The 25,986-nt window shown below is 43.4% G+C and overlaps 1 protein-coding gene across 1 annotated transcript in view; it reads right to left on the minus strand.

The window, feature by feature from the left end:
- Positions 1-25,249, minus strand: part of LOC140455398 (complement C4-B-like) — a 130,260-nt gene extending 105,011 nt beyond the window's left edge. The window contains exons 1-9 of the mRNA XM_072550206.1: positions 25,114-25,249; positions 17,243-17,435; positions 12,710-12,890; positions 10,383-10,453; positions 9,991-10,076; positions 4,677-4,759; positions 3,570-3,657; positions 2,447-2,552; positions 378-504 (exon numbers count right to left, since the gene is read on the minus strand). Coding sequence (XP_072406307.1) covers positions 378-504; positions 2,447-2,552; positions 3,570-3,657; positions 4,677-4,759; positions 9,991-10,076; positions 10,383-10,453; positions 12,710-12,890; positions 17,243-17,435; positions 25,114-25,178 — 1,000 coding nt within the window. The 5' untranslated portion in view covers positions 25,179-25,249. The remainder of the gene's footprint in view (positions 1-377; positions 505-2,446; positions 2,553-3,569; positions 3,658-4,676; positions 4,760-9,990; positions 10,077-10,382; positions 10,454-12,709; positions 12,891-17,242; positions 17,436-25,113) is intronic.
- Positions 25,250-25,986: the final 737 nt, after the last annotated feature.

The following is a 25,986-nucleotide window of genomic DNA, read 5'->3' on the forward strand; positions in this document are numbered from 1 at the left end:
CCTTCCCTGGAGATGTGCAATTACACCTTTGAGCAGGCTAATTAGGAAAATATCAGCTACCTTCTCCCCAGCCCTCTCCCCCTCCCATTTATCTCTCCACTCCCAAGGCTCCCAGCCTCATGCTCGATGAAGGGCTTTTGCCCAAAACATCGATTTTCCTGCTCCTCGGATGCTGCCTGACCGGCTGTGCTTTTCCAGCACCACTCTGATCTTGAAATATCGGGTGAAGGCAAGTTCCATTTCAGTATGCGATGCCTAAAATCCAAAGCAAGCATTGCACCATTCAACTCAGCTGCATCTGGCCTAGGGGTGGTTCTCCCAAGGTCATCAGGGGAATAACTTGTAAAGGAGGGTCAAAGTTGGAAAGAGACACTTACTGGATGTTTCAAAAACAGTGACCGCCAAATACATATTGTGACCCACAAGATCCTTCATTTGCAAAGGTTTGATTCTTTCCAGGAGATCTGCAGTCGTTAGGGAAATCTCTGCTTCTCCATGCTTGACCTAGAGATGAGAATGAATATACATCGATATCGTCCAAGTGTAATTTGGTGCTTTATTGTTTTCTATCTCCGTGCTTTCTCCTACCTCGAGGTTTGTTTCCTAGAATTTACTCCTGAATTATCGTGTTAAATTCTGGTCTCCCTGCTGTAGCAAAAATGTTGTGAAACTTGAAAGAGTGCAGAAAAGATGGACAAGGATGTCGCCAGAGTTGGAGGGTTTGAACTGTAGAGAGAGGCTGTGGCTCACAGCACCAGGGTCCCAGGTTCAATTCCAGCCTCGGGCGACTGTGTCTGTGTGGAGTTTGCACATTCTCCCCGTGTCTGTGTGGGTTTCCTCCGGGTGTTCTGGTTTCCTCCCACAGTCCAAAGATGTGCAGGTCAGCTTAATTGGCTATGCTAAATTGCCCCATAGTGTTAGGTGCATTAGTCACAGGAAGATGGGTCTAGGTGGGTTACTCTTCGGAGGGTCGGTGTGGACTGGTTGGGCTGAAGAGCCTGTTTCCAAACTGTAGGTAATCCAATCTATTTTCTCTGGAGTGTCTGAGGCTGAGGGATAACCTTGTAGAGGTTTATAAAATCATAGGGGGCACATTTTTAAGGTGAGAGGACGGAGACGTTTTTTAAAAAATACATGAGGGACAATTTATTTTACACAAAGGGTGGTTCATATGTAGAATGGCCGTCCTGGGGGAGTGGTAGATGCATACACAATTACAATGACATAAGGAATAGGAAAGATTTGGAGGACTATGGGCCAGGAGCAGGCAGGAGGGACTAGTTCAGTTTGGGATTCTGTTCAGCATGGAGTGGTTGGACCGAAGCGTCTGTTTCCATGTTGTATGACTCCATGAAGGGCATGGGTATGGTGAATAATAAAGGTCTTGTCCCCAGGCTAGGGGATTCTAAAACTAGAGGGCATAGGATGAACTTGAGAGGGGAACGGTTTAAGGAGCAGCTTTTTCATGCAGAGAGTGATGCATGTATAGTATGGCCTGCCAGAGGAAACGGTAGAGTCTGGTACAATTATATCATTTAAAAGGCATCTAGATGGGTACATGAATAGTGAGGGTTTAGAGAGATATGGGCCAAGTGCTGGCAAATGGGACTAGATTAATTTCGGATATGTGGTCGGTATGGACAGGTTGCACTGAAGGGTCTGTTTCTATGCTGTATCTCTCGATGACTCGATCTTAATATTCAGATTCCAACTGCATAGGCCAACTCTAACTGCGATTAAAACAAATTGGAGACCTTGTTGAAATGGATTGTCCTGAAATGTCTAGCTTGGTTAGACAAATTGTCCACAAACCTGCCAGTATCTACGACACAAGTTCATAGGAACTGCACGATTACTCGTAAAATAGCCCGAGGGTGAACTTCAGTCTCATCAGCTCACGTGTAGGAAGCCATGAGCAGCTGTAGAACATTGAGAACAAAGATGGAACACCAGCCTGATCTCCTGCTGCTTTGAAGTCAATGGAAATCAGATGGTGTTTAAAGCAGGCAGCCAGTTTGTTTTTCACATTAGTATCAAAGACTTCTCCCTGCTTGTGATCAACATCTACCATTGAAGTCTAACTCTTTATTATTAGTTATGTTGGACTGCAGATATGCTCTGAATCTGAAATTTCACAACGTGATTCATATCAGTGGCTAGAAATGCATGTGTCTGGGAGGTCAGGCTGTGTATTCCACTCATAAGAAGATCTCTCTGTGTAGACTTATGCACCCTATTCTCAGATGCCTTATTGTGACATTATATCACCTTGCCTTTGAATTATAACAATGATGTTCACTTATGAAGGTCACTAAATCAACAACTTGCTAAAATATTGTTGCTTCATGACACGGGCATTCCAAACTGAGGAAAATAATACTCTCTTTCATGTCGTTCTGACTGCTTATCAGCAACATTTTGTTTCTGAAGGTAAGGGCAATCTCACCTGTTCTGTTTGTTCCAGTCCCCGAAGATATTCAGTCTTGTCTGTTTCATCAACCGTCCCGAATCTCACATAAGCCATTCCTTCCACAGGTTTTCCGAATGTGTAGCTTTTCATTAAAATAAAAATTGGGCAAAGTGTGACAACATTATTCCAAAGAAACCAGATGCTGCCTGTAAACATTTGGAATAGTGCAGGGCAATCCAAAGGTATACGAAATCAACACTTCCGATGCCAAAAAGTGAGAAATGGTATTGCTGAAATAAGATGCATTTTGTCAAGGATGTCCGTCTTGTGTGGATCAGGACAATGCTCAAGAATACCAATTCAAGGGGAAATCGCAACATGATTTATATCAGTACTTTGAAATGCATGCATCTGGGTTGTCATTATCTTTTCAATGTTAAAAATCACACAACACCAGGTTATAGTCTAACAGGTTTATTTGAAAGCACTAGCTTTCGAAGCGCTGCTCCTTCAACTACCTGATGAAGGAGCAGTGCTCCGAAAGCTGGTGCTTCCAAATAAACCTGTTGGACTATAACCTGGTGTTCTGTGATTTTTAACTTTGTCCACCCCAGTCCAACACTGGCATCTCCAAACCATGATATTTTCACCCATAAGAGAATTCTTCAGTCTAGGCTTATATGCCCTATTCTCAGACACCTTATCGAAATACTATATAACCTTGCCTTTAAATTCTATGTTTATTTTATTAAGGTCGCTAAATTAGCAAATTGCTAAAATATTGTCCCTTCATAACAATTTCTCCTGCACCAGATGCTGTTTAGTCTGGAACTACAATCTCCTTGCGAGATGCTTTCCCAATGTGATTGCACCCATTCATACTGATTGACAAAGAACTGCCAGTCTTTTTATACATTTTAATCTGGATGACTCTGATTAGGGAATTTATCTCTGTGACTCTGACTATGACAACTCTCAAATAAAACCGAATGAGTCCTACTTTGAACCCTTGTCTGTCTGAGGTACATGAGTTCAGAACTGGTCACTGATTGCAGAAGCTGCCTCAATTTTCATTTCCCGAAGCAATGCAAGCAGAAAAACAGACAGAAATGGAGGGTTGCATAAAGAGTGTTGTATGAGATAACGATATTGTACTCACTCTGCCGAAAGTTTGCACTTGAATTCGTCCTTTGTTATGAGGTAATAGTTTTCCTGGCACTCAATCTCGACTTTGAAACTGGGGAGGACTTTAAAATATATTGAAGTCAAATATAATTCCAAAACATTTGTAGCATGGGTACTTAAGAGAGAATACAAAATTTGTATTGCAGCAGGTTATTATTTTATGAATGAAAGTCTGCAACTTGTTTCTCTTTCTCAGTTGGAAAATCAACCGTAAGCTGACAGGACATAGTCTGAACTTTGGCAAAAAAAAAATCAAATACAGATGAGATTGGATCTGTCACTGGTTAACACCTCTCTGGGTTTCCCTTGCTTTTCTGAAGGATATTACATACTACAGATTTTGCCTAAGGTTGCCCATGCAATGCATTAACACATCCACAATGGATGTTTAGAATCCAATGGCTTTATGCAATACTATCGACTTTCCATATCATGCATGCACAAATTTCTTTAAAGTAGCATTGTATACAGAGCTAGACAAGTGAGCAAACAGATACAGATAGACAGACAGAAAGATAAGTAGATGTATGGATGGATGAATAGAAAGGCAAAGAAACAAGCAGACAAATGCTGATTGGAACAACGTGTATTAGATAGTGTTACCCAACAATGTCATGTTCCGAAGACTTAGATAGAAATAAAAATTGCCTGGTCGATTGGCCGGATGGGTATAAATCGCTTGGATTCATTTTTGCTTTTGTGGTGGTTGGAAAATGAACAGTAGTGAATTACACATATCTCTCCAGATCTATATTTCCATTTACTTCACTTTGGATGGATATATAGGGGCGAGGTGATACATTTTATAACAACTGTATAAGCATTATCTATGAGTTTTTTACACATTGAGTAGCAACATTTGAACTTAGCCCTATTCAAGGATATCAGCAGGATACCAGTCCGATTTGAAATTATTCTCCTCTCTAACTTTATCAACCATGGACATTAAGAATATTTTATAAACTCGCCTCTAGACCAAGATCCTGAGATAATTCAAATGAGCATTAAAAGACAGTCAGGAACAATTGAAGGTAAATCATTATATTTTCTCCCTCACTATACAAGTGTTAAAGATGGTTACCGAATTCCTTGACCTCAAATCGTGCGGATTCCTTGGACATTGGTGAATCCTCAAATTGTGCCTCAATCCTCCAAATGCCAGGCCTGTTTAGAAAAGTTTGACAGGGCATTCTTCAGAGCTGCAGTCAAGTAGATCTCACAATGGTTTCACGCGGATGATAAAAAGGTACAGAAATTCAATTTAGCTGTTGATATGAGCTAAAAATGTTGTATCGGGCACAGATAACATTCTGCCTGATAGGTGATTCCAGGAACTTGTTGCAACTGATATTTTCAGTAAAAATATGTTCTTGGAATTTCAAAACACCAGTGGCCTGACCTGGCTTTAGCTTCAGTCAGACACCAGTCAGTCGGACAATTTTCTAGTTAGCATCTCAGGTAAAACCAAGTACCATGACAGATCAAAATAAATAGACAAGGAAGTTCAAAGAAATGAGGAACTGAGCTGAACAAAGTTAAAAAGAAAAACTAGTGACTGCGGCCAATCAAACACACATTGGAACAAATCTGATTCGATGTTGGTACTTTAACCGAGGTTGTATAGGACGTTGGTGACACTTGTTCAGGGGTATTGTGTCCAGTTCTGGTTGCCCAGTTATATAGCAAGGATATTATTAAGCTGGAGAGGGTTCATAAATGATTTAACAGGATGGTGCCAGGTATGGAGGGTTGAGTTACAGGGATAGGTTGGATAGGCTGTGACTTCATTGGAGCGTAACAGGTTGAGAGGCGACCTGAACAGAGTGTATAAAATAATTGGGGGGGGGGGGGGGGGGGGGGGAGGGGGGTGTAGATACAATTAATGGTAGTTTTCTTTTCCCTAGGATGGGGGAGTTTCAAGACTAGGGGGCACATTTTTAAGGTGAGAGGAGAGAGATTTAAAAATGACATGGAGGCATTTTGTTTACACAGAGGGTGTGGAATGATCTTTCTGAGAAAGTAGTGGATGCAGGTACAATTACAACATTTAAAAGATATTTGGAAAGATACATGAACAGGAAAACTTTGGAGTGATATGGGCCAGGAGCAGGCAGGTGGGATCAGTTTAGTTTGGGATTATGTTGGACTGAAGGGTCTGTTTTTCTGCTGTGGGACTCTATAACTGTCAAAACAGCATCTACCTCACCCAATTTGGGACAGATGGTCTATTTTCTGTCCCACAAAATGTCTGGGTGTAATAGTGTTATACCGTGGAAAGTATGTTTGCTTTGTAAGAATTGTCCTGTGGTAACTTGCATTGACGTAAGTGAAGCTGGCTTTCCCATCCCCCTTTATACAGCTGAATACAAGTCGGACATCACAGATTGAAGGTAACATTCACTTCTGTTTCTCGTAAACTGACTAATATCAGGTTCTTTGCCAGCTATCCAGTCAGATGAGTAATAAAGCATGATTGATTGTAGGAGGTGACCAATTCAATACTTTCTCCTTTATACTATGGTCAGAAGTTGAAATCCCACCTAAAACAAATGGAATACAAATGTTCGCATAATCTATTTATTGTTTTTTTTCGAGGTTCCTCTGGGAGTTAAAAAAAAATCATTTAAAATACACATAATAAGACACAGTTTTTCCTTGACTTTTATGGAAATTGAGTTCAAGATAAGAATGTTTTAACTGGGCACAAGATGGTTCCTGTTGCATTGAACAATTGGTTGGTTCTGGATGTAGGTTTGCTCGCTGAGCTGGAAGGTTCATTTTCAGATGTTTCATCACTATCCTTGGTAACATCTTCAGTGAGCCTCTGCATGAAGCAATGGTGGTGTAGCCTGCTTTCTATTTATGTATTTGGGTTTCCTTGGGTTGGTGATGTCATTTCCTATGGTGATGTCATTCCCTGTTCTTTTTCTCAGGGGTGGTTAATGGGATCCAAGTCAATGTGTTTGTTGATTCAGTTCCAGTTGGAATGCCATACTTCCAGGAATTCTAGTGTGTGTCTCTGTTTGGCTTGTCCTGGGATGGATGTGTTGTCCCAGTTGAAGTGGTGTCCTTCCTCATCCATATGTAAATCGAAAGCAGGCTGCACCACCAGTGTGTCCTCCTCACTGAGGCGGCTCACTGAAGATGTTACCTAGTATGGTGACGAAACATCTGAAAACAAACCTTCCAGCTCACCGAGCAAACCTACATCCAGAACCTCAACCTGAACTACAAACCTTCTCTAAACTCACTAATTCAGTAGGTTGTTGAATTCTTGGTGTTGTGATGAGAAACTGGCCCGAGACATTCGGTGAAAAAGATAAGCCCCTTCACTAGCTCACACAAGATTATTTTCTATGGAAGTCAAGGGAAATTCACATTTGGGCAATACATAAACTCGCTTTGGTTAAATATTGTGGAAACTGAGACTTCACCACATTTGGTTACTTGGATGCATGCACTGGAACAAACATATGATTACTTCAATTCGGAGCAGGAAAAAGACTCATCCAGCCTACTTTGCAATTCACTAAGATTACAAGCGATCTGAATATGGCCTCAACTCCACCTTTTTGTTTCCACCAGGTAACCATGCTGAATGAAGACAAGCCTGTCTCAAAACCATTCAATAACTCCTTCCCCATTTGCTGTGGAAGAGAATTTCAAAGACTCACGCTCAGGTCCATCTTTAAACAGGAAATACCAAATCTTTAAACAGTAGCCCTTCGTTCGAACCTCTGCCTTAAGGAGAATCAGCCCTTCAACATCCATCCTGTCTATTCCCCTCACCATCTCACATGTTTCAATGACATCACCTCTCATGCTATGTATTTCGCAGTGATGGTACAATTACCACTGCTTAGTTTGCGTCAGTCAACTACCCCGCACAAGAACTACCAGTGACTAACTTGTAAAATTCAGATGGCATTAATAGCATTTGACAATTTCATTTCAGCCCTGCACTATAATACCTGCATGTTACTTTTGACCAGAGCAACATTTCCAGCTAACAATCTGCTTTCCTGGGTTCCAAGCATGTGACTAAGAATTCATGACCCATGATGCATTTCCTTTGCCATGTTATTCTCACATCTGCTCCATGTACCCTACTTTACTTTTCTCAAAGTTTAAGTCATGCCTGCCATTTGCTCCAAATCCTTAAGGGGTGTAACAAAGAGCACAGTGCCATCCCATTCTTTCATTGCATCAGCAGTGGTTGAGGTGTAGCGCTCACACGTGTAAAGGCCAGGGCTAAAAGTGAGTGGGTCAAATTGTTTCATTTCAGCTAACAACATGTCATGGCATCTGTGGAAGAATGATTTTAGTGACTTCAAAATGTCCTAAGCTGGCACTCCCAGCGTCATACTGAGCGACAGTTGGAGTTGACATCTTCTGAATGAGACATCATATTCAATGTATAATCTGACCCACCAAAAGGATGGAACTAATCCCATGATGCTTGTGTTGAAATAGAGCATGTGAGTTAACTTGGCGTCCTTTACTGGTGAACCAAACTGACCAGGAGGTGTCATCAAGTTGATGTTTGAATGGTTTTGCTATGTGCAACTGCGTTTGACCTTTCTTTTGCATTAACAGCATGTCCATTTTTGGATGTAACGTGATCTGGGACATTCTGAAAGAAACTGGACAAATGCCAATCATAGAATCCTGAGAGAGTGGAAGTGGCTCATTCAGCCCATCGATTCCACACTGCCTCTCCCAAGAGGACCACACCTACCCCCTACCTCCTAGCCCATCCCTGTAACCCACATGGCTAGTCTACCCAGCCTGCAAATCCCTGAACTTTATGGGACAATTTCCTGTGACCAATCCACCTAACCTGCACATCTATGGGCTGTGGGAGGAAAGAGGAGCACTGGTGTCTTCACAAATCTCCCATTTGTTATAGTTCCTGGACTGGGAGGCCTCTGTGGACTGTACATTTCATTGGGTTCTAGCCATTAGTTGCTGACTGACTGAATATACATTGACGTATGGTCAGTCAGACTTTAGGTTGATATAAGGAAATTTTGCAGTCATAAAAAGGAAATATGGTCATTGTTTCCAGGCAGATTTGTAATGAATGATAGAATCCCTACAGTGTGGAAGCAGTCTGTTCAGCCCATTGAGTCCATACTGATGCTCCCAAGAGCATCCCATCCAGACCCACCCTCTTCCCTATAACCCTTCATTTCCCATGGCTAATCCTCTTAACTCTGCGTGGGTACCAGAAGAGCTGCCAGCCATGGAGAAAGAAGCAGATTAATGATCATGTACCAGCACACAGGAGAAAGCCATCATTTCAATCCCAGTGGCCTTGTTGAGGGCTGGGTGGGCAGTAAGTTCCACACATTAGGGCACCTCCATGCCTAATGGGTGGCACAATGGTTAGTACTTCTGCCTCATAGAGGGTTTGATTCCAGCTTCAGGAGACTGTCTGTGTGGAGTTTCCTCCCAAAGGGCCTGGCTCATTTTTGATTGTTAAAGTGGAGGCTTGAGAGTTAAAATGTGGGGAGTTTCGCAGAACAGAGGCAGGGTCATAATGTCAATGAAATGTTTCTATCTATCTATCTACCTGCCCATCTGTCCATCCGTCTATCCATCTATACAGCTGTACATCCAGATATCCAGATATCAATCTATCTTGACATCTATCTATCGGGACATCTATCTAGATTTCCATTTTTCTGTCTGCCTAGACATCTATCTATCTAGATATCCATCTATCTATCTGGACATCTACACAACTCGACATCTATCTAGAAATAAATAATACAAATAGCTAGATCGTTTGCAAAAGCCTTTTCCAGTCCTATCTACATCCTGAGAATGTTTCTCTCCAATACCTCCACCTCAAACTGTTGTGGTTATGCATTGTACCCCTTTTCACTTTTGATTTGATTTGATTTGATTTATTATTGTCTGAGTTGATTTATTATTGTCACATGTACCTAAGTACAGTGAGAAGTTTTGTTTTGTGTGCAGTACAGGCACCTCATACCAAAACTAATGCATTAGGCTGGTAGAACAGGGCGAGGAATACAATGTTACAGCTGCACAACGAGCGGGGTGAACATTAAATTTAAATTTAAATTTGAAGGTATTTGTGATAATTAATGGATAATGTCGAAGTACAATTTGCAAAGTGTAAGTCATTTCTGTGGATTTGGATAGCAGGGAAGGCTCCATTTTAATGAATGAATAATGATTTAGTTTACTTGCAAATTCTGTTCACGGTGATATGATTATTTGGTATTCCACTGGCGAGCAGGTGACCGCTCGGAGGAGATTATTACCGGGTCTGCCGAAGCGTTTCGATTTCTTGAGAAAAGTAAATGATTAGGGTTCTCCCTCAGGGTAAAAGACACATTTCCAAAACAGTTTCATGTACTTACTCGGCGATATCCGGGATTTTTATGTGGCGACTGAACACTTCTCCCGACCGCATGATCTTGCTGGGAAACTGCACATTTCTGGAATTCTAGAAGGACAATTGGGATGAATCTTTGGTATTGGTCATATTTGGCACCCCTTTTCTATTCAAGTAACTTAAGCATGACTGCACCGAGCCACCATGCCGCTGTACTTTTGCTGGTTAATTCACTGAACATAATTCAAAACTCTGTTCATTGTGAATGTTGACTTCTGTTGTGCCTCATTGTTTACCAAGGAGGCCAGGACTGGTAAAGTTCATCAAGATGACATTGGGAATTGAAGTCAATTGAACGAAGCAAAGCGTCGAAAGGAAATCAGTGAGAAAATGCGATATAATTAGTAGCGTACTCACATATGTAGTTATTTTAATCGTCTCGCTCACTGGTCTCATATATTGATCCAGAGTAAAGATCCTGTAACGCACTGTACAATAAAAATAAATGGATGTTTGAATAATAATATTTATTAAATGAAAAAGAAACCTGGTTTTCATAACCACCCTTTTTGTTTGTTCATTTACTTTCTGTGTTCTAAGTAGCCTGGTTGCACGATAACCCCACACTTTAAAATCCCAGTGGGAAATTAGAGCCAATAAGCATCTCTGCGAGTTACATAGAATATAGCATTGTGTTTGTCACCAGTTACAATCTCCTTGTAGAATCAATCCCAATACTTCAATAGGACTGAACAGAAAGCAAGGCTATCAATGAGACAGACCTTCAGTCTTCAGAACTGGGTTTTAAGCTTTTAAAGGTGTTTTGAAACAACACCGGAATAGGTGGGAGTTGACGTCGGGACTCCTGGCTCAGAGTTAGGGAGGCTACCACTGCAGTACAAGGGGCCTTAAACTGATTCTTAGCGCGATGTGTGCACAGTTGGACACGAGGAGGGAGTGTGAACAAATGGGTTCGCTTTTGATGCGGGTGGATCCCAGAAACTGCAGCATTCCTATGGTCTGGACCAGCTCTCTGACTAAGTCAATCTTCTGCCCCCTTCCGGCCATACTGCACATTGTTCCCATTTACGCTCCCACGTGATTTCCCCTGTGAATATGTAACAGCTGTGCCACATCCCCCCCCCCCCCCTCCCCCCCCCCTTCTATTCTGGAATGATCGTGTGACTTCCTTTGAAATACGAATATTTGTTCACTTTTTCAATTGAAATCAGTGGAACTGGGCATGGGTTGAGGTGCAAATGTTAAACACAAACATGGCACCCTCCATTGTGTTCCCCCATCTTTGTTCAGTTGGTTCCTCAATTTTAAGCCCCGTTGCAAAATTAAAGCTATTCATGGTGGGGTTTGGGGTGGGGGGGAACCCGCAGATCTGCCAGCATCAATTTCTAATGAAATAACACATCTGAATCATTAACTTTTATTTTATTTTTTTCCATTGTTGCTACCACAGCTTTTTATTTTCCTTCCTGGCCCCTGGGATGCTGGTGTCACCAGGAACACCACTGTTTGTTCTCAAGCCCCTCACTAAGATGGCGGGGGAGCTGAGAAGGTGTTACCGGTTTCAGATGTTCAGCATCCGCCGGGTTCTGCTTTACACCTGAATTGTGAATTTGTCTGGCAGGAGGAGTGCTGTAGCGAGTGGGTCGCCCATTTCACACCCAGTCCCATTCTCCTGTGCATTGGCTTTATGTTTGATGGAGTCATCTACAAGATGTGGCCCAGGTTGAAATTAGGACCAGTTGTGTGGTCGCCGTTCTGAGTGAGCCTTTCACTTGGTAATATGTGACAAGATTGGCAGTAACTGGGTGAAACCTCATTGGTGTCATACAGCATTGGCGCGAATGGGTCACATTCTTTCGCAAAAAATACAGGCCCTACTTCTTTCCAATTTCTCCCAGTTATCCTTTCCACTCATTTCCCCTGAAAGATGCCCTTGCTCCTAGTTATGTTCATTTGAAGTCCTGCATTGAACTGGGTTTGATGTAAGAGTAGGGGTGGCTGTAACACATTTGGAATATGTGTTGGTATTTTGTTGTAATCTTCAGCTGCGCGGTCCAAGCAGACATTTATAGCAGATTCCTGCCTGTGGGGTTATTACTAATCTTGGCTTTATTACTAATTCTATAGAAGGCATTGGATCTTAATAACTATTACAACATCACGCCTAATGTAGACCATTCACCACTTTAACATTCCTCCCTGCATCACTAACACAGTGGCAGCAGTGTCTACCATCTCCAAGGTGCACCGCCTCAACTCACCAAATTTTCTTTGACACCATCTTTCAAACCCGTTCCATCTACGACTTGAAACGATAAGGGCAGCAAGTGCGAGTTCCACTCCAAGTTGTACATCACCTTGACATTGTTGCTTTTTTCACTGTCACTGGCTCAATGCCCTGAAATACTCTCCCTAACAACACAGTGGATGCTCCTACGCTCCAAGGATCGGAGAGGTTTAAGGAAACAGCACAGTACCATCTTTTGCGGGTTAATTGGTTATGAGCAATAAATACTGGCCAAACCAGCAATGCCTATGAAGGAATTGTACAATCAATCCAGGACAGACTTGTACCAAATTCCTTTCTTAAGTCCAATTGTTGTTCCACTTTCATTATTGAGCAGACAGAATATTAGCTATTCAAAGCCATTCAGCAGGTCCACTGCACTCGCCATTTCAGGCTGGTGCTGAAACCTGAACATTATAGCGGGCCGATCACTCACCATTTTCGCCGGGCGTGTATATTGGCTTGTCAGTCTGAATGAATATGTAACCCTTTTTTGTTGAAAGTAGGATTGGAACCATTCGCCTTCCTGTAAAGAGTTGCGGGCATTCAGCAGCAAGAGAAATGTATTTGTCTTTACGTTTCATAATGTTAACCTCCTTCATGAGATCAGCGGAAGCCTGCAGGGTTGGATAACATGGAGGTTAGCAGTACCTTACTGAGTTACTTTGCATCAAGATTAATTGCATCATATCAAGTGTGAGATTGTTCACTTTGCTATAGAAATAGAAATACAGAATAGGATTTGATTAATAAGTATGACACTTGCATATCACGATGCTCAGAGAGACCTGGCTGTGCAATGAGGCAAACGCAACATGCAAATACATTAAGCAGTTAAGAAATGTTATGCTATCTCGGGCCTTTGTCTAGCCGTGAGGATGATGTCTGTCAGTTCGAAGGCCCCTGGGAGGAAGAATCCCGTATAAATACGGGTCTGCTTACTATTGCTCCAATCGATGGGGAGCTACAATGAGCGAGCATTGAGTGTCGTAACGCTATTAAACTACCTTGTTATGACTTGATGTAATTCGATTTTGAATGTTTATTTATCCTTTTTTGTTAGTTATTTACCGTATCATAGTTTTTTTTATAGAGTTTTAATTTATATTTTACTCTGTGTTTTGGTAGTTTGTGGAGTAGGTTAAAATTTGTTTGCTTTATTTATATTGTTGTTGCTATTATATTGTAAAATGGTCACATTATTTTGTATTAGTTTTGTAATCTTGTAAAGAAAAAAACCCAAAACCAAAAACTAAATGGAACGGCATTGTGGTTTTTATTGCAAGGCGATTGCACAGGAATTAAATATCTAGCTATACTTGCATGGCTTTTTTTGGGCAACATCTGGAATACTATACCGTTTTTGTCTTCATATTCAAGGACGGATGTATCTACATTGACAAGCAAAGTGAATAAGCATTACATTGAGTCCTAGAGTGAGAGTGTTGTATTGTAATGGGAGGCTAGGTTAATTGGGCGCACGCTGAAATTTTAACGAATGCTAGATGATACACTTAATGGGAAGGTCCTAGGGAGTGTTGCTGAACAAAGAGACCTTGGAGTGCAGGTTCATAGCTCCTTGACAGTGGAGTCGCAGGTAGATAGGATAGGGAAGAAGGCGTTTGCTATGCTTTCCTTTATTGGTCACAGTATTGAGTACAGGAGTTAGGAAGTCATGTTGTGGCTGTATTCGGCATTGGTTAGGCCACTGTTGGAATATTGCGTGCAATTCTGGTCTCCTTCCTATCGGAAAGATGTTGTGAAACTTGAAAGGGTTCAGAAAAAGATTTACAAGGATGTTGCCAGGGTTGGAGGATTTGAGCTATAGGGAGAGGCTGAACAGGCTGGGACTGTTTTCCCTGGAGCATTAGAGGCTGAAGAGGTTTATAAAATCGTGAGGGACATGGATAGGATAAATAGACAAAGTCTTTTCCATGGGGTCGGGGAGTCCAGAACTAGAGGGCAGAGGTTTAGGGTGAGAGGGGAAATATATAAAAGAGACCCGAGGGGCATCTTTTTCACACAGAAGGGTACGTTTATGGAATGAGCTGCTAGAGGAAGTGGTGCACGCTGGTACAATTGCAACATTTAAAAGGCATTTGGATGGGTATATGAATAGGAAGGGTTTGGAGGGATATGGGCTGGGTGCTGGCAGGTGGGACTGGATTGGGTTGGGATATCTGGTTGCATGGACAGGTTGGACCGAAGTAACTGTTTCCATGCCGTACATCTCTATGACTCAATGACTATCTCATTTACAAAATGCACGCTCATGGAAGATTTTGACAGGGTAGACAGTGAGTGGTTTCTTCACCAGACTGGCGAATCTGGAGCAGTGTTCTTCAAGAGAAACCAGAGATTGAGTGTCCACAGTGCACCATAAATTGAATTGGGAAGCAAGGGCCGCAATAAACCTGTAAAGTCACTGCCCTACTTTAATAAATATTACTTGGTGACTTAAATAAAGCTTCCTGACTTAACTGATCAAACTGCTTCCTGTTGTCTGAGGGGTTAAAGTCTCAAGCAAACTGTTGCATTTTGAAATGTTAAAGTATAACACAAATCTGACAAAATTGTCTGTAATCTGCAAATTTCCATAAAAAGTGAATCCTCCAACGCATGTTGTTCTGCGTCCTCGCATTGCCCCAGGTTGTGTCGTCAGCATTCAAGTGATAGTAATTGAAATCATAATCGTGGAAAAGCTGCCCCGACCTTTTCTTTCCAGCAAACTCCCTGGCATGGCTTCCCGTTTCTTAATGTCTGCTCCAAACTGGTGCCAAGACTAGGGGATCTCAGGCATCCATCAGAAGGGATGTCATCCAACAAATGAAGCAACCAATCATATCAAAGTATGCTCACAGACGGCAAGTCAGTTTTTTCCCCATTTCAAAGAAAGTTAACGCTATTAGAACAGGTTGGATTAAAGTGGAAGTTGGAATTAAAAGAACTAATATTTTTTCAAGACTTTTAAAATATGAGATTCAATAGTAATAAAAAGATTTTAACATTCCACAAACACATTCATCGTTTTTTCTCACAACCATTGAAGCTATTTTGTTGTATTTGAAGTTTAATATACTGTTAGATACACGGTGTGAAATTTCATTTTTATTTATTCATAGGAAGACTAGTGGCATAAGGGGGAAAGCTTATTATTGCCAGGCCAATGTAGTCCCTCTGAAGACAGGTTGGAAAACTTTTAAAGTGGAACTTTAATATTGAAAAATGCAGAATTCGTGAAAACAACTCCTGAGTTTTTATGTTCAACTGACAAGTTCTGGTCAGTTTCCTGCACGATGGGACCACTAATTTAGGCCAGTATTAACACTAGCTTCAACTGGGAATGGTTACTGTAACGTACCGGTGAGTCGAAATACAGGGTTGGAGGATTTGAGCTATAAGGAAAGGCTGAACACGGCTGGGGCTGTTTTCCCTGGAGCGTCGGAGGCTGAGGGGGTGACCTTATAGAGGTTTACAAAATTATGAGGGGCATGGATAGGATAAATAGACAAAGTCTTTTCCCTGGGGGGTCCAGAAATAGAGGGCATAGGTTTAGGGTGAGTGGGGAAAGATATAAAAGAGACCTAAGGGGCAACCTTTTCACACAGAGGGTGGTACGTGTATGGAAGAAGCTGCCAGAGGAAGTGGTAGGGGCTGGTGCAATTGCAACATTTAAGAGGCATTTGGATGGGTATATGAATAGGAAGGGTTTGGAGGGATATGGGCCGGGTGCTGGCAGGTGGGACTAGATTGAGTTGGGATATCTGGTCGGAATGAACGGGTTGGACTGAAGTAACTGTTTCCATGCTGTACATCTCTATGACTCTATGACCAAGGACATCTTTCATAGGTTAAAACCATTTCTAAGAATGGAAATATTAGCTTTAACTTAGCCCGTATCACATGTAGGATATGCATCAATGTACATTTTCTCTGAGCTCATCTTTTATAAATAGCATCAACTAACTTGCATTTATCATGGCTGCAAGATGAGTTTTGTATGCGCTGCGGTGCAGACATATAGGAACATATTTTACATCCATTAGAGTGTAGCTTACGGAGCATAAATGCAAGGGACTGGCTGTGAAAAAGCAATGTCATGAGGATAGTGATCTAAAATGCCTAAGTTAATGATCTGTGGACCTGGGTTCAAATCCGCTCACTGGTTTTGCTCGTGGTACTCAAGTTTACTTCGCAAAATGTGGAACGTAGCGCTGATTCCCTTTGTGGTGACCATAGCAACTACCATCAGTTGTTGTAAAAACCCATTTGCTTGAGTCATTTCCAATACGGAAGGAAACCTGCTACTTGTTGCAGAGCCACAGCCCTGTGATTGGCTCTCCACTGCATTCCAAACGGCGCAACAGCCCATTGAGTTCAAGGATGGGGGTGTAACACTGGCGTTGTTAGTGACACCGACACTGAAGGAAAAGACGTAGAGCTTTGAAGAATGAACTCAGTACTTCAGTGAACCCACCTGTACAAATATTAGCGGCATTTATTATAGGGGTTAACTCAAGAGTATTTTAGGGTCAAGTTTCAACGCCATTACGCAAAGGTGTACCTAGGCCACATTTGACTAATTGTCGACAGTGTGTTGCTGGAAGGACACAGCAGGGTCAGGCAGCATCCAAGGAGCAGGAGAATCGGCGTCTCGGTCAGGAAACGGCCGGAAACGTCGATTTTCCATCCGAAGAGATGCTACCTGACCCGCTGTGCTTTTCCAGCAACACGCTCTCGACTCTGTTCTCCAGCATCTGCAGACCTCACTTTCTCCACATTTAAATAATCGCCGAGTTCTGGGAGAGACTAGTGGACTGGAATTTTAAGTGTAAGCTCAGGAAGCTTCCACCTTGTATCAAACACAGACGTTCTCATTTGGGGCGGGAGGGTGCACTCCCTCAACAGTTGCACTTCAACCAATAAATGACAGATGGGTCGCTGTATGAACCCCAACGGCAGTACTTACGGTAATGTCTTTGATTTGACGGTAACCATTGCCTGCCGTTAGTTCAAAATCAACATCCTTGGAAAACTTTCTGGAGCTGGTCACATCGAATAAATAGACTTTGATCTTGACGGGATTTTCTGCTCCATCCAACTGAATAGCGACGCTCTCCTTCACCCCGATGTGAATGATGTTGGGGGCACTGATTAAGTAGCTAGGAGGTTTGTCAATTACAAAAGAGAAGTCAAAGAACGAGTTAATCCAAATAGCAAGTGAGTGCAGCCATTTGGGAGGCGGGGCGTGCAGGGATAAGTGCGGCGGCCGAATGGCCTTGAACATGCCAGCGCCAGCCTGCGTGAAATTGACACGCATTTCCGTCACTCTGCTCATTTGAAATTGACCACTGAATTTCACGAGACATGAATTTCACCACACGCTGTGTTCTGTTACTCGCCGCAGATGCCAGCACCACTGATTGGATGCCAACATCAACTCTTTACCCTCTAGTCTCGCTGCAAAATTCCCCAGAAATGTTTAGCTCGCTTTGGACGAGCTTCCCTGTATTCAAAATGAACTTTTAAAGAAAAAAATTGCAAAATTATGATTTAATGAATTCCAATCAGCGTTTAATTGCCATTATAACGGCATTAATTTAATATTTATTTCCTTTATTTTCTTCTTCTTCTGATTTGGAATCTGCTAAACATGATCTAGAACATAGAACTTAGAACAATACAGCACAGAAAAGGCCCTTCGGCCCACGATGTTGTGCCGAACATTTGTCCTAGCTTAAGCACCCATCCATGCACCTATCCCATTGCCGCTTAAAGGTCACCAACGATTCTGACTCTGCCACTCCCACAGGCAGCGCATCCCTTGCCCCCACCACTGTCTGGGTAAAGAACCTACCCCTGACATCCCCCATACCTTCCCACCCTTCACCTTAAATTTGTGTCCCCTTGTAACACTCTGTTGTACCCAGGGGAAAAGTCTCTGACTGTCTACTCTATCTGTTCCCCTGATCATCTTATAAACCTCTATCAAGTCACCCCTCATCCTTCGCCGTTCCAATGAGAAAAGGCCTAGAACTCTCAAGCTATCCTCGTATGACCTATTCTCCATTCCAGGCAACATCCTGGCAAATCTCCTCTGCACCCTCTCCAAAGCTTCCACATCTTTCCTGAAGTGAGGCGACCAGAACTGCACACAATACTCCAAATGTGGCCTTACCAAGGTCCTGCACAGCTGCAACATCACCTCACGACTCTTGAATTCAATCCCTTTGCTAGTGAACGCTAATACACCAAAGGCCCTCTTACAAGCTCTATCCACCTGAGTGGAAACTTTCAAAGAGCTATGAACATAGACCACAAGATCCCTCTGTTCCTCCACCTGACTAAGAACCCTACCGTTAACCCTGTATTCCGCATTCTTATTTGTCCTTCCAAAATGGACAACCTCACACTTGACAGGGTTGAACTCCATCTGCCTCTCCTCAGCCCAGCTCTGCATCATATCTAAGTCCCTTTGCAGCTGACAACAGCCCTCCTCACTATCCACAACTCCACCAATCTTCGTATCGTCTGCAAATTTACTGACCTACCCTTCCACTCCCTCTTCCAAGTCATTAATAAAAATTACAAACAGCAGAGGACCTAGAACTGATCCCTGTGGAACTCCACTTGTAACTTGGCTCCAAGCTGAATCAAGTTCTGTATTGAATATTCTACATAGCACTGTGATGGTTTCCTTACTCTGTTTCTATGGAAACCAACTGGCTGGCCATTGGAAGCAGAAGTGTCAAACTTCTTGTCGTATTATTAGTATTAATTTAATGCTTGGCAATCCTTAGCCTGTCAGACAGTTATCCGTGTATGAGGCAGCACAGTTAAATAGGGCAGTAATTAAACTTTAGTTTTGTTTGACCTTAGATATGAGGTCGTATCTGAAAAAAAGCGAAACTTAAATTTGGAAATGAATTCCGTTCATGACAGATGGTGTACACTAGTCCATTGACCAGATGAAAAATCATCTGGGGATGTTTCACGCAATGGGGACTCTACTAAATATCAACCAGCGATAAGTCGCTCTATCACTGTAATTCATCATTGCTGCAAACAGCATCCATTCAGGCTGCCTGTTCCAAATACTACATCAGTCACATTAAAGTTACCGCAAGTGCGGAAAAAAGTTCTATATCAACAACAGGAAATGTTCCACTCTGTTTCATGAGGCTAAACTGTTAAGAAAACAGATTTCCACTGTTTTGGTTTTCTCGTTGACCACTGCTGTTAAGGAAGTTAAACTTGCACCCTGAAATCCAAAGCACCCAATGTGATTGTGTTTCATATCTGCATTCCATAATTTCACTCAAGCTTGCATCCTTTTCTGAAGACTGTGACCCAAGACAGATGCAGCCCTACTGGTCGCTGACATGTTTCATCTGTAATCAGGAGGATTATTTGAAGGCTCTGACCTCACCTGAAATAGCAAGCACACATACATATACACACATGGCGGCTCTCTCTCTCTCTCTCACACACACACAAAGACACACACATACACACACAAAGACACGCGTACACACACATACACACACACAGACACACACACATGAACACACACACACACACATACACGCACGTACACACATTCACAAAAACAGGCTCTCTCACGCAGATCGGCACGCACACACAGACACACACAGACACACACACATTTTGCAAACACAGATTTCCTCACACGCAAGCATTCATTAACATATGCACACAGATCGGAACGTGCATCTACGCGGACATGGGGGGATACAGACATACAGACTCACAGTCATGCTCACGAATACAGACATGCATACACACAAACCACATACACAGATACGTCAGGACACACAGCTACACACACGGCATCGTTCCTGCACCCATTCTGTTCTCTAGTGCCAAGCTCCTGCCACTTCGCCACCTCCCTGCTTATAATCTCTATCTAATGAACTATTCAACGTTCCTCTTGGATGACTCAGTTGAACCTACATTCACCACGTTCCCAGGCATTGGATTCCAAAGGCTAGCCACTCGCTGTGTGAAAATGCTTTTCTCCCACACCCTCCCCCACCTCCCCTCCCCCCACACCACCTTCCTTCGTTTGCACATCACCTGTGCCCTCCCATTCTTTTTTCCCCCCTCTTCTTAGTGTGAACAGTTTCTCCCCATCTATTGTGTCCGTTGAGTAGTCATCAAATCAAACAGCACAGAGACAGACCCTTTGGTCCAACAGACCGTGGTGAACATCATCCCAGACTAGTCCCACCTGCCTGCTCCTGGCCCATATCCCTCCAGACCTTTCCTATTCATGAATCCATTCAAATGTCTTTTATACGTTGTAATTTTCCTCGCATTCACCACTTTCTCAGAAAGCTCATTCCACACGCGAACCACCCTCTGTGTGAAAACAAATCCCTCTTATGTCTATCCCTCTCATTGTTGCACAAGCTTCGATCGGATCACCTCTCAACCTCCTCCACTTCAGTGAAAATATGTTCCAGCCTATCCAGCCTTTCTTTATAACTCACCGTTCACGATTTCACACATACAGAAATGCACAGACAGGCACATACTGACACACAGACATATAGACACAAAGACATGCAGACACATACACATAAAGACACAAGAATACCCACACATCGACACATACACAGATACACAAGCAAACACACAGGCACACCCACACACAGATAAATGCACATACATCAGCACACACTGACATAGGAATACCGACACACATAAACTGATACTCAGCCATAGGTACACAAAGACATATTCACACGCATACACTTACACACAGAAACGCACACTGATACAGACACACACACACAAATATCCATCCACCTGCACACACTGATGTATGAATACCAACACGCAGAGACACACGCACACGTACACTGAGACACAGACACATACAAACACAGACGCATACATATACACACTGACACGCACATTAACACAGAACACAAATAAACACGTATCCGCCCACAGTGACATACGAATATTGATACTCAGAGACAAATACACGTACAGTGATACCCAGACACATACACACAAACACATGCACACAAAGATGCACACTTACACACTGAGAAATACATATATTCACCCACACAAATTGACATAAGATTACGGAAAAATAGACAACTGGACAGACACACAAGCACACGCAGAGACACAGACGCACACACACATATACACACAAATACACACAGAGACACAGACGCACACGCACAGACACACAAATACACGCAGAGACACAAACACACACGCACATAGACACACAAATACACGCAGAGACACAGATGCACACGCATGTAGACACACAAATACACACAGAGACACAGACGCACACGCACATAGACACACACATACACGCAGAGACACAGATGCATATGCAATTAGACACAGAAATACATGCAGAGACACCGACGCACATGCACAGACACACATATACATGCAGAGACACAGATGCACATGCACATAGACACACACATACACACAGAGACACAGACGTACACGCACGTAGACACACAAATACACGCAGAGACACAGACGCACACGCACATAGACACACAAATACACACAGAGACACAGACGTACATGCACGTAGACACACAAATACACACAGAGACACAGACGTACACGCACGTAGACACACAAATACACACAGAGACACAGACGCACACGCACATAGACACACAAATACATGCAGAGACACAGATGCACATGCACATAGACACACAAATACACACAGAGACACAGACGCACACGCACATAGACACACAAATACATGCAGAGACAGACGCACACACACATAGACACACAAATACACGCAGAGACACAGATGCACATTCACATAGACACACAAATACACACAGAGACACAGACGCACACGCAATTAGACACACAAATACACGCAGAGACACAGACGCACACGCACATAGACACACACATACACGCAGAGACACAGACGCACACGCAATTAGACACACAAATACATGCAGAGACACAGACACACATGCACAGATACACAAATACACACAGAGACACAGATGCACACGCACATAGACACAAATACACACAGAGATACAGATGCGCACACACACAGACACACAAATACAGGCAGAGACACAGACGCACACGCACAGACACACAAATACACGCAGAGACACAGACGCACATGCAGATAGACACACAAATACACGCAGAGACACAGACGCACATGCAGATAGACACACAAATACACAGAGACACAGATGCACACGCACATAGACACAAATACACACAGAGATACAGATGCGCACACACACAGACACACAAATACAGGCAGAGACACAGACGCACACGCACAGACACACAAATACACGCAGAGACACTGATGCACATGCACATAGACACAAATACACACAGAGATACAGATGCGCACACACATAGACACACAAATACAGGCAGAGACACAGACGCACACGCACAGACACACAAATACTGGCAGAGACACAGACGCACATGCACAGACACACAAATACACGCAGAGACACAGACGCACATGCAGATAGACACACAAATACACGCAGAGACTCAGACGCACACGCACATAGACACACAAGCACACGCAGAGACACAGACGCATATGCACATAGACACACAAATACACACAGAGACACAAATGCACATGCACATAGACACACAAATACATGCAGAGACACAGACTTACACGCACAGACACACAAATACACACAGAGACACAGACGCACACGCACATAGATACACAAATACACGCAGAGACACAGACGCACACGCACATAGACACACAAATACACTCAGAGACACAGATGCACATGCACATAGACACACAAATACACGCAGAGACACAGATGCACATGCACATAGACACACAAATACACACAGAGACACAGACGCACACGTACATAGACACACAAATACACACAGAGACATAGACGCACACGCAATTAGACACACAAATACATGCAGAGACACAGACGCACATGCACATAGACACACACATACACGCAGAGACATAGACGCACATGCAATTAGACACACAAATACATGCAGAGACACGGACACACATGCACAGACACACAAATACACGCAGAGACACTGATGCACACGCACATAGACACAAATACACACAGAGATACAGATGCGCACACACATAGACACACAAATACAGGCAGAGACACAGACGCACACGCACAGACACACAAATACTGGCAGAGACACAGACGCACATGCACAGACACACAAATACACGCAGAGACACAGACGCACATGCAGATAGACACACAAATACACGCAGAGACACAGACGCATATGCACATAGACACACAAATACATGCAGAGACACAGATGTACACGCACAGAAACACAAATACACACAGAGACACAGACGCACACGCACATAGATACACAAATACACACAGAGACACAGACGCACACGTACATAGACACACAAATACATGCAGAGACACAGACGCGCACACACAAAGACACACAAATACAGGCAGAGACACAGACGCACACACACAGACTCACAAATACAGGCAGAGACACAGACACACAAATACACGCAGAGACACAAACGCACACGCACAGACACACAAATACACGCAGAGACACAGACACACACGCACAGACACACAAATACACAGACACAGACGCACATAGACACACAAATACACAGAGACACAGACGCACACGCACATAGACTCAAATACACACAGAGACACAGATGAACACGCACATGGACACACAAATACACAGAGATACAGGCACAAAACACATATAGACGCACACGCGCATAGACAGACGCGCAAGCGCACACAGAGACAGCCACAGACGCACATCGACACGAAAACACACACAAACACAGACAGATAAGCACACACAGAGACACAGACGCACACGCATCAAGACAGACACACAAACTGACTCTCACACTCACAGCCATGCAAAACAGCAAATTGATTTTTTTTTAAATAAATATGAGCGGAGGGGCAATATGAGGGGCATTTTGCCCCTCAGCTGAGCTCTGCTATTCAACGGGGGGATGGGGGTGGGTGGGGGTGTCATGGCTGATCGGTTGTGTTTGGAATTCCTCTTGCCCATTTAACCCAAGATAACCTTTGATTCCCCGCCCAACGAGAATCCCTCCACCTCTGTCCCCACGTTCACAGCTTTCTGGGGCCGAACGTCCCAAAGGTTCAGAAACCTCCAAGAAAAATAAATCTCCGAACGGGGTGAATCCTGAGGCCGATCCAACCTTCCAGTGTAAGCCAAAGTGTCCGTTTCGGGTATCAATCTGGTAAACCTCCCGCCTACAGCCCCAAATTCCATCCCCATGCATACCTCAATAAGTAAACCAACATTGAATTTCCCTACGAGCAGAAATAAAACAGATCAGACGGGAAAAAAGGGAACAATTAAACACAGAAAATCCAGAGCCACAGAAATCCTAGCCGATGTCCTGGCCACTTGTGAATTATATAGCCAGCGTTGAAATGGAAGGAACGCGGTCGGCTCTTTTCACAGAAGAGCCCACAGACGAAAAAAAGGTGGGAGAAGTTTCGTGCGTTTGGGTGCAGGGTGAGAATGGAGTGCCCTCCATGTCCATGGAACCATGTACAACCCAACTGAGAGGAAATAAGATGGGCACCGCGTGAAACTTCCCCGATTCGCTCTGTAACCCTAACACTCGAGACTCCATGCCGCTGAACTCTCTTCGCTCCTTGTAAAATGCCTCGTCAGGGCGCGGACGTTTGACGTTTCACCATTCTTAACATCACGCACTCAGAATAGCTCTGGAGCATTGATTTTGCATTCACTTACGAGGGTGTTTGTTCAGCCACAGATATCAGCACGGACAGACATAAGAGGACGACTTCCCATGCCATTGCTGGAAAGGACGGTCCGCTGTCTGTGGGAAGGGTCCGCGCAATGGCAAACTGAATGTGTTGTGAAAAGTTCTATAGACAGGAGACCACAGGAGTATTGACTCAATCGTTAATCATTTACATTGCTGGACATTTCAGTGGACTCGTGTGCGTAATTTGAATTGATGTTCTGCTCTCCCCCCTCCCCCCCCCCACCCACCCAGACACCGACCAACCACACACACACACACACACAGACTCATACACATACACACACACACAGACTCTCACACACACAGACTCATACATACACACACATACACACACACAGACTTACACACACACACACACTCTCACACAGACTCACACACACACATACACACACACACAGACACACATATACACACACAGACACACACAGAGACTCACACATACACACAGACTCACACACACACACACAGACTCACACATACACACAGACTCACACACACACAGACACACAGAGACACACTCTCACACAGACTCACACATACACACACACAGACTTACACACACACACACACACTCTCACACAGACTCACACACACACATACACACACACAGACACACATATACACACACAGACACACACACAGACTCACACACACACACACACACACACTCTCACACAGACTCATACACATACACACACACACACACACACACAGACTCACACACACACAGACTCATACATACACACACACATACACACACACAGACTTACACACACACACACACTCTCACACAGACTCACACACACACATACACACACACAGACACACAGACACAC

The sequence above is a fragment of the Chiloscyllium punctatum genome, chromosome 30 (assembly GCF_047496795.1).
Source record: "Chiloscyllium punctatum isolate Juve2018m chromosome 30, sChiPun1.3, whole genome shotgun sequence".
NCBI lineage: Eukaryota > Metazoa > Chordata > Chondrichthyes > Orectolobiformes > Hemiscylliidae > Chiloscyllium > Chiloscyllium punctatum.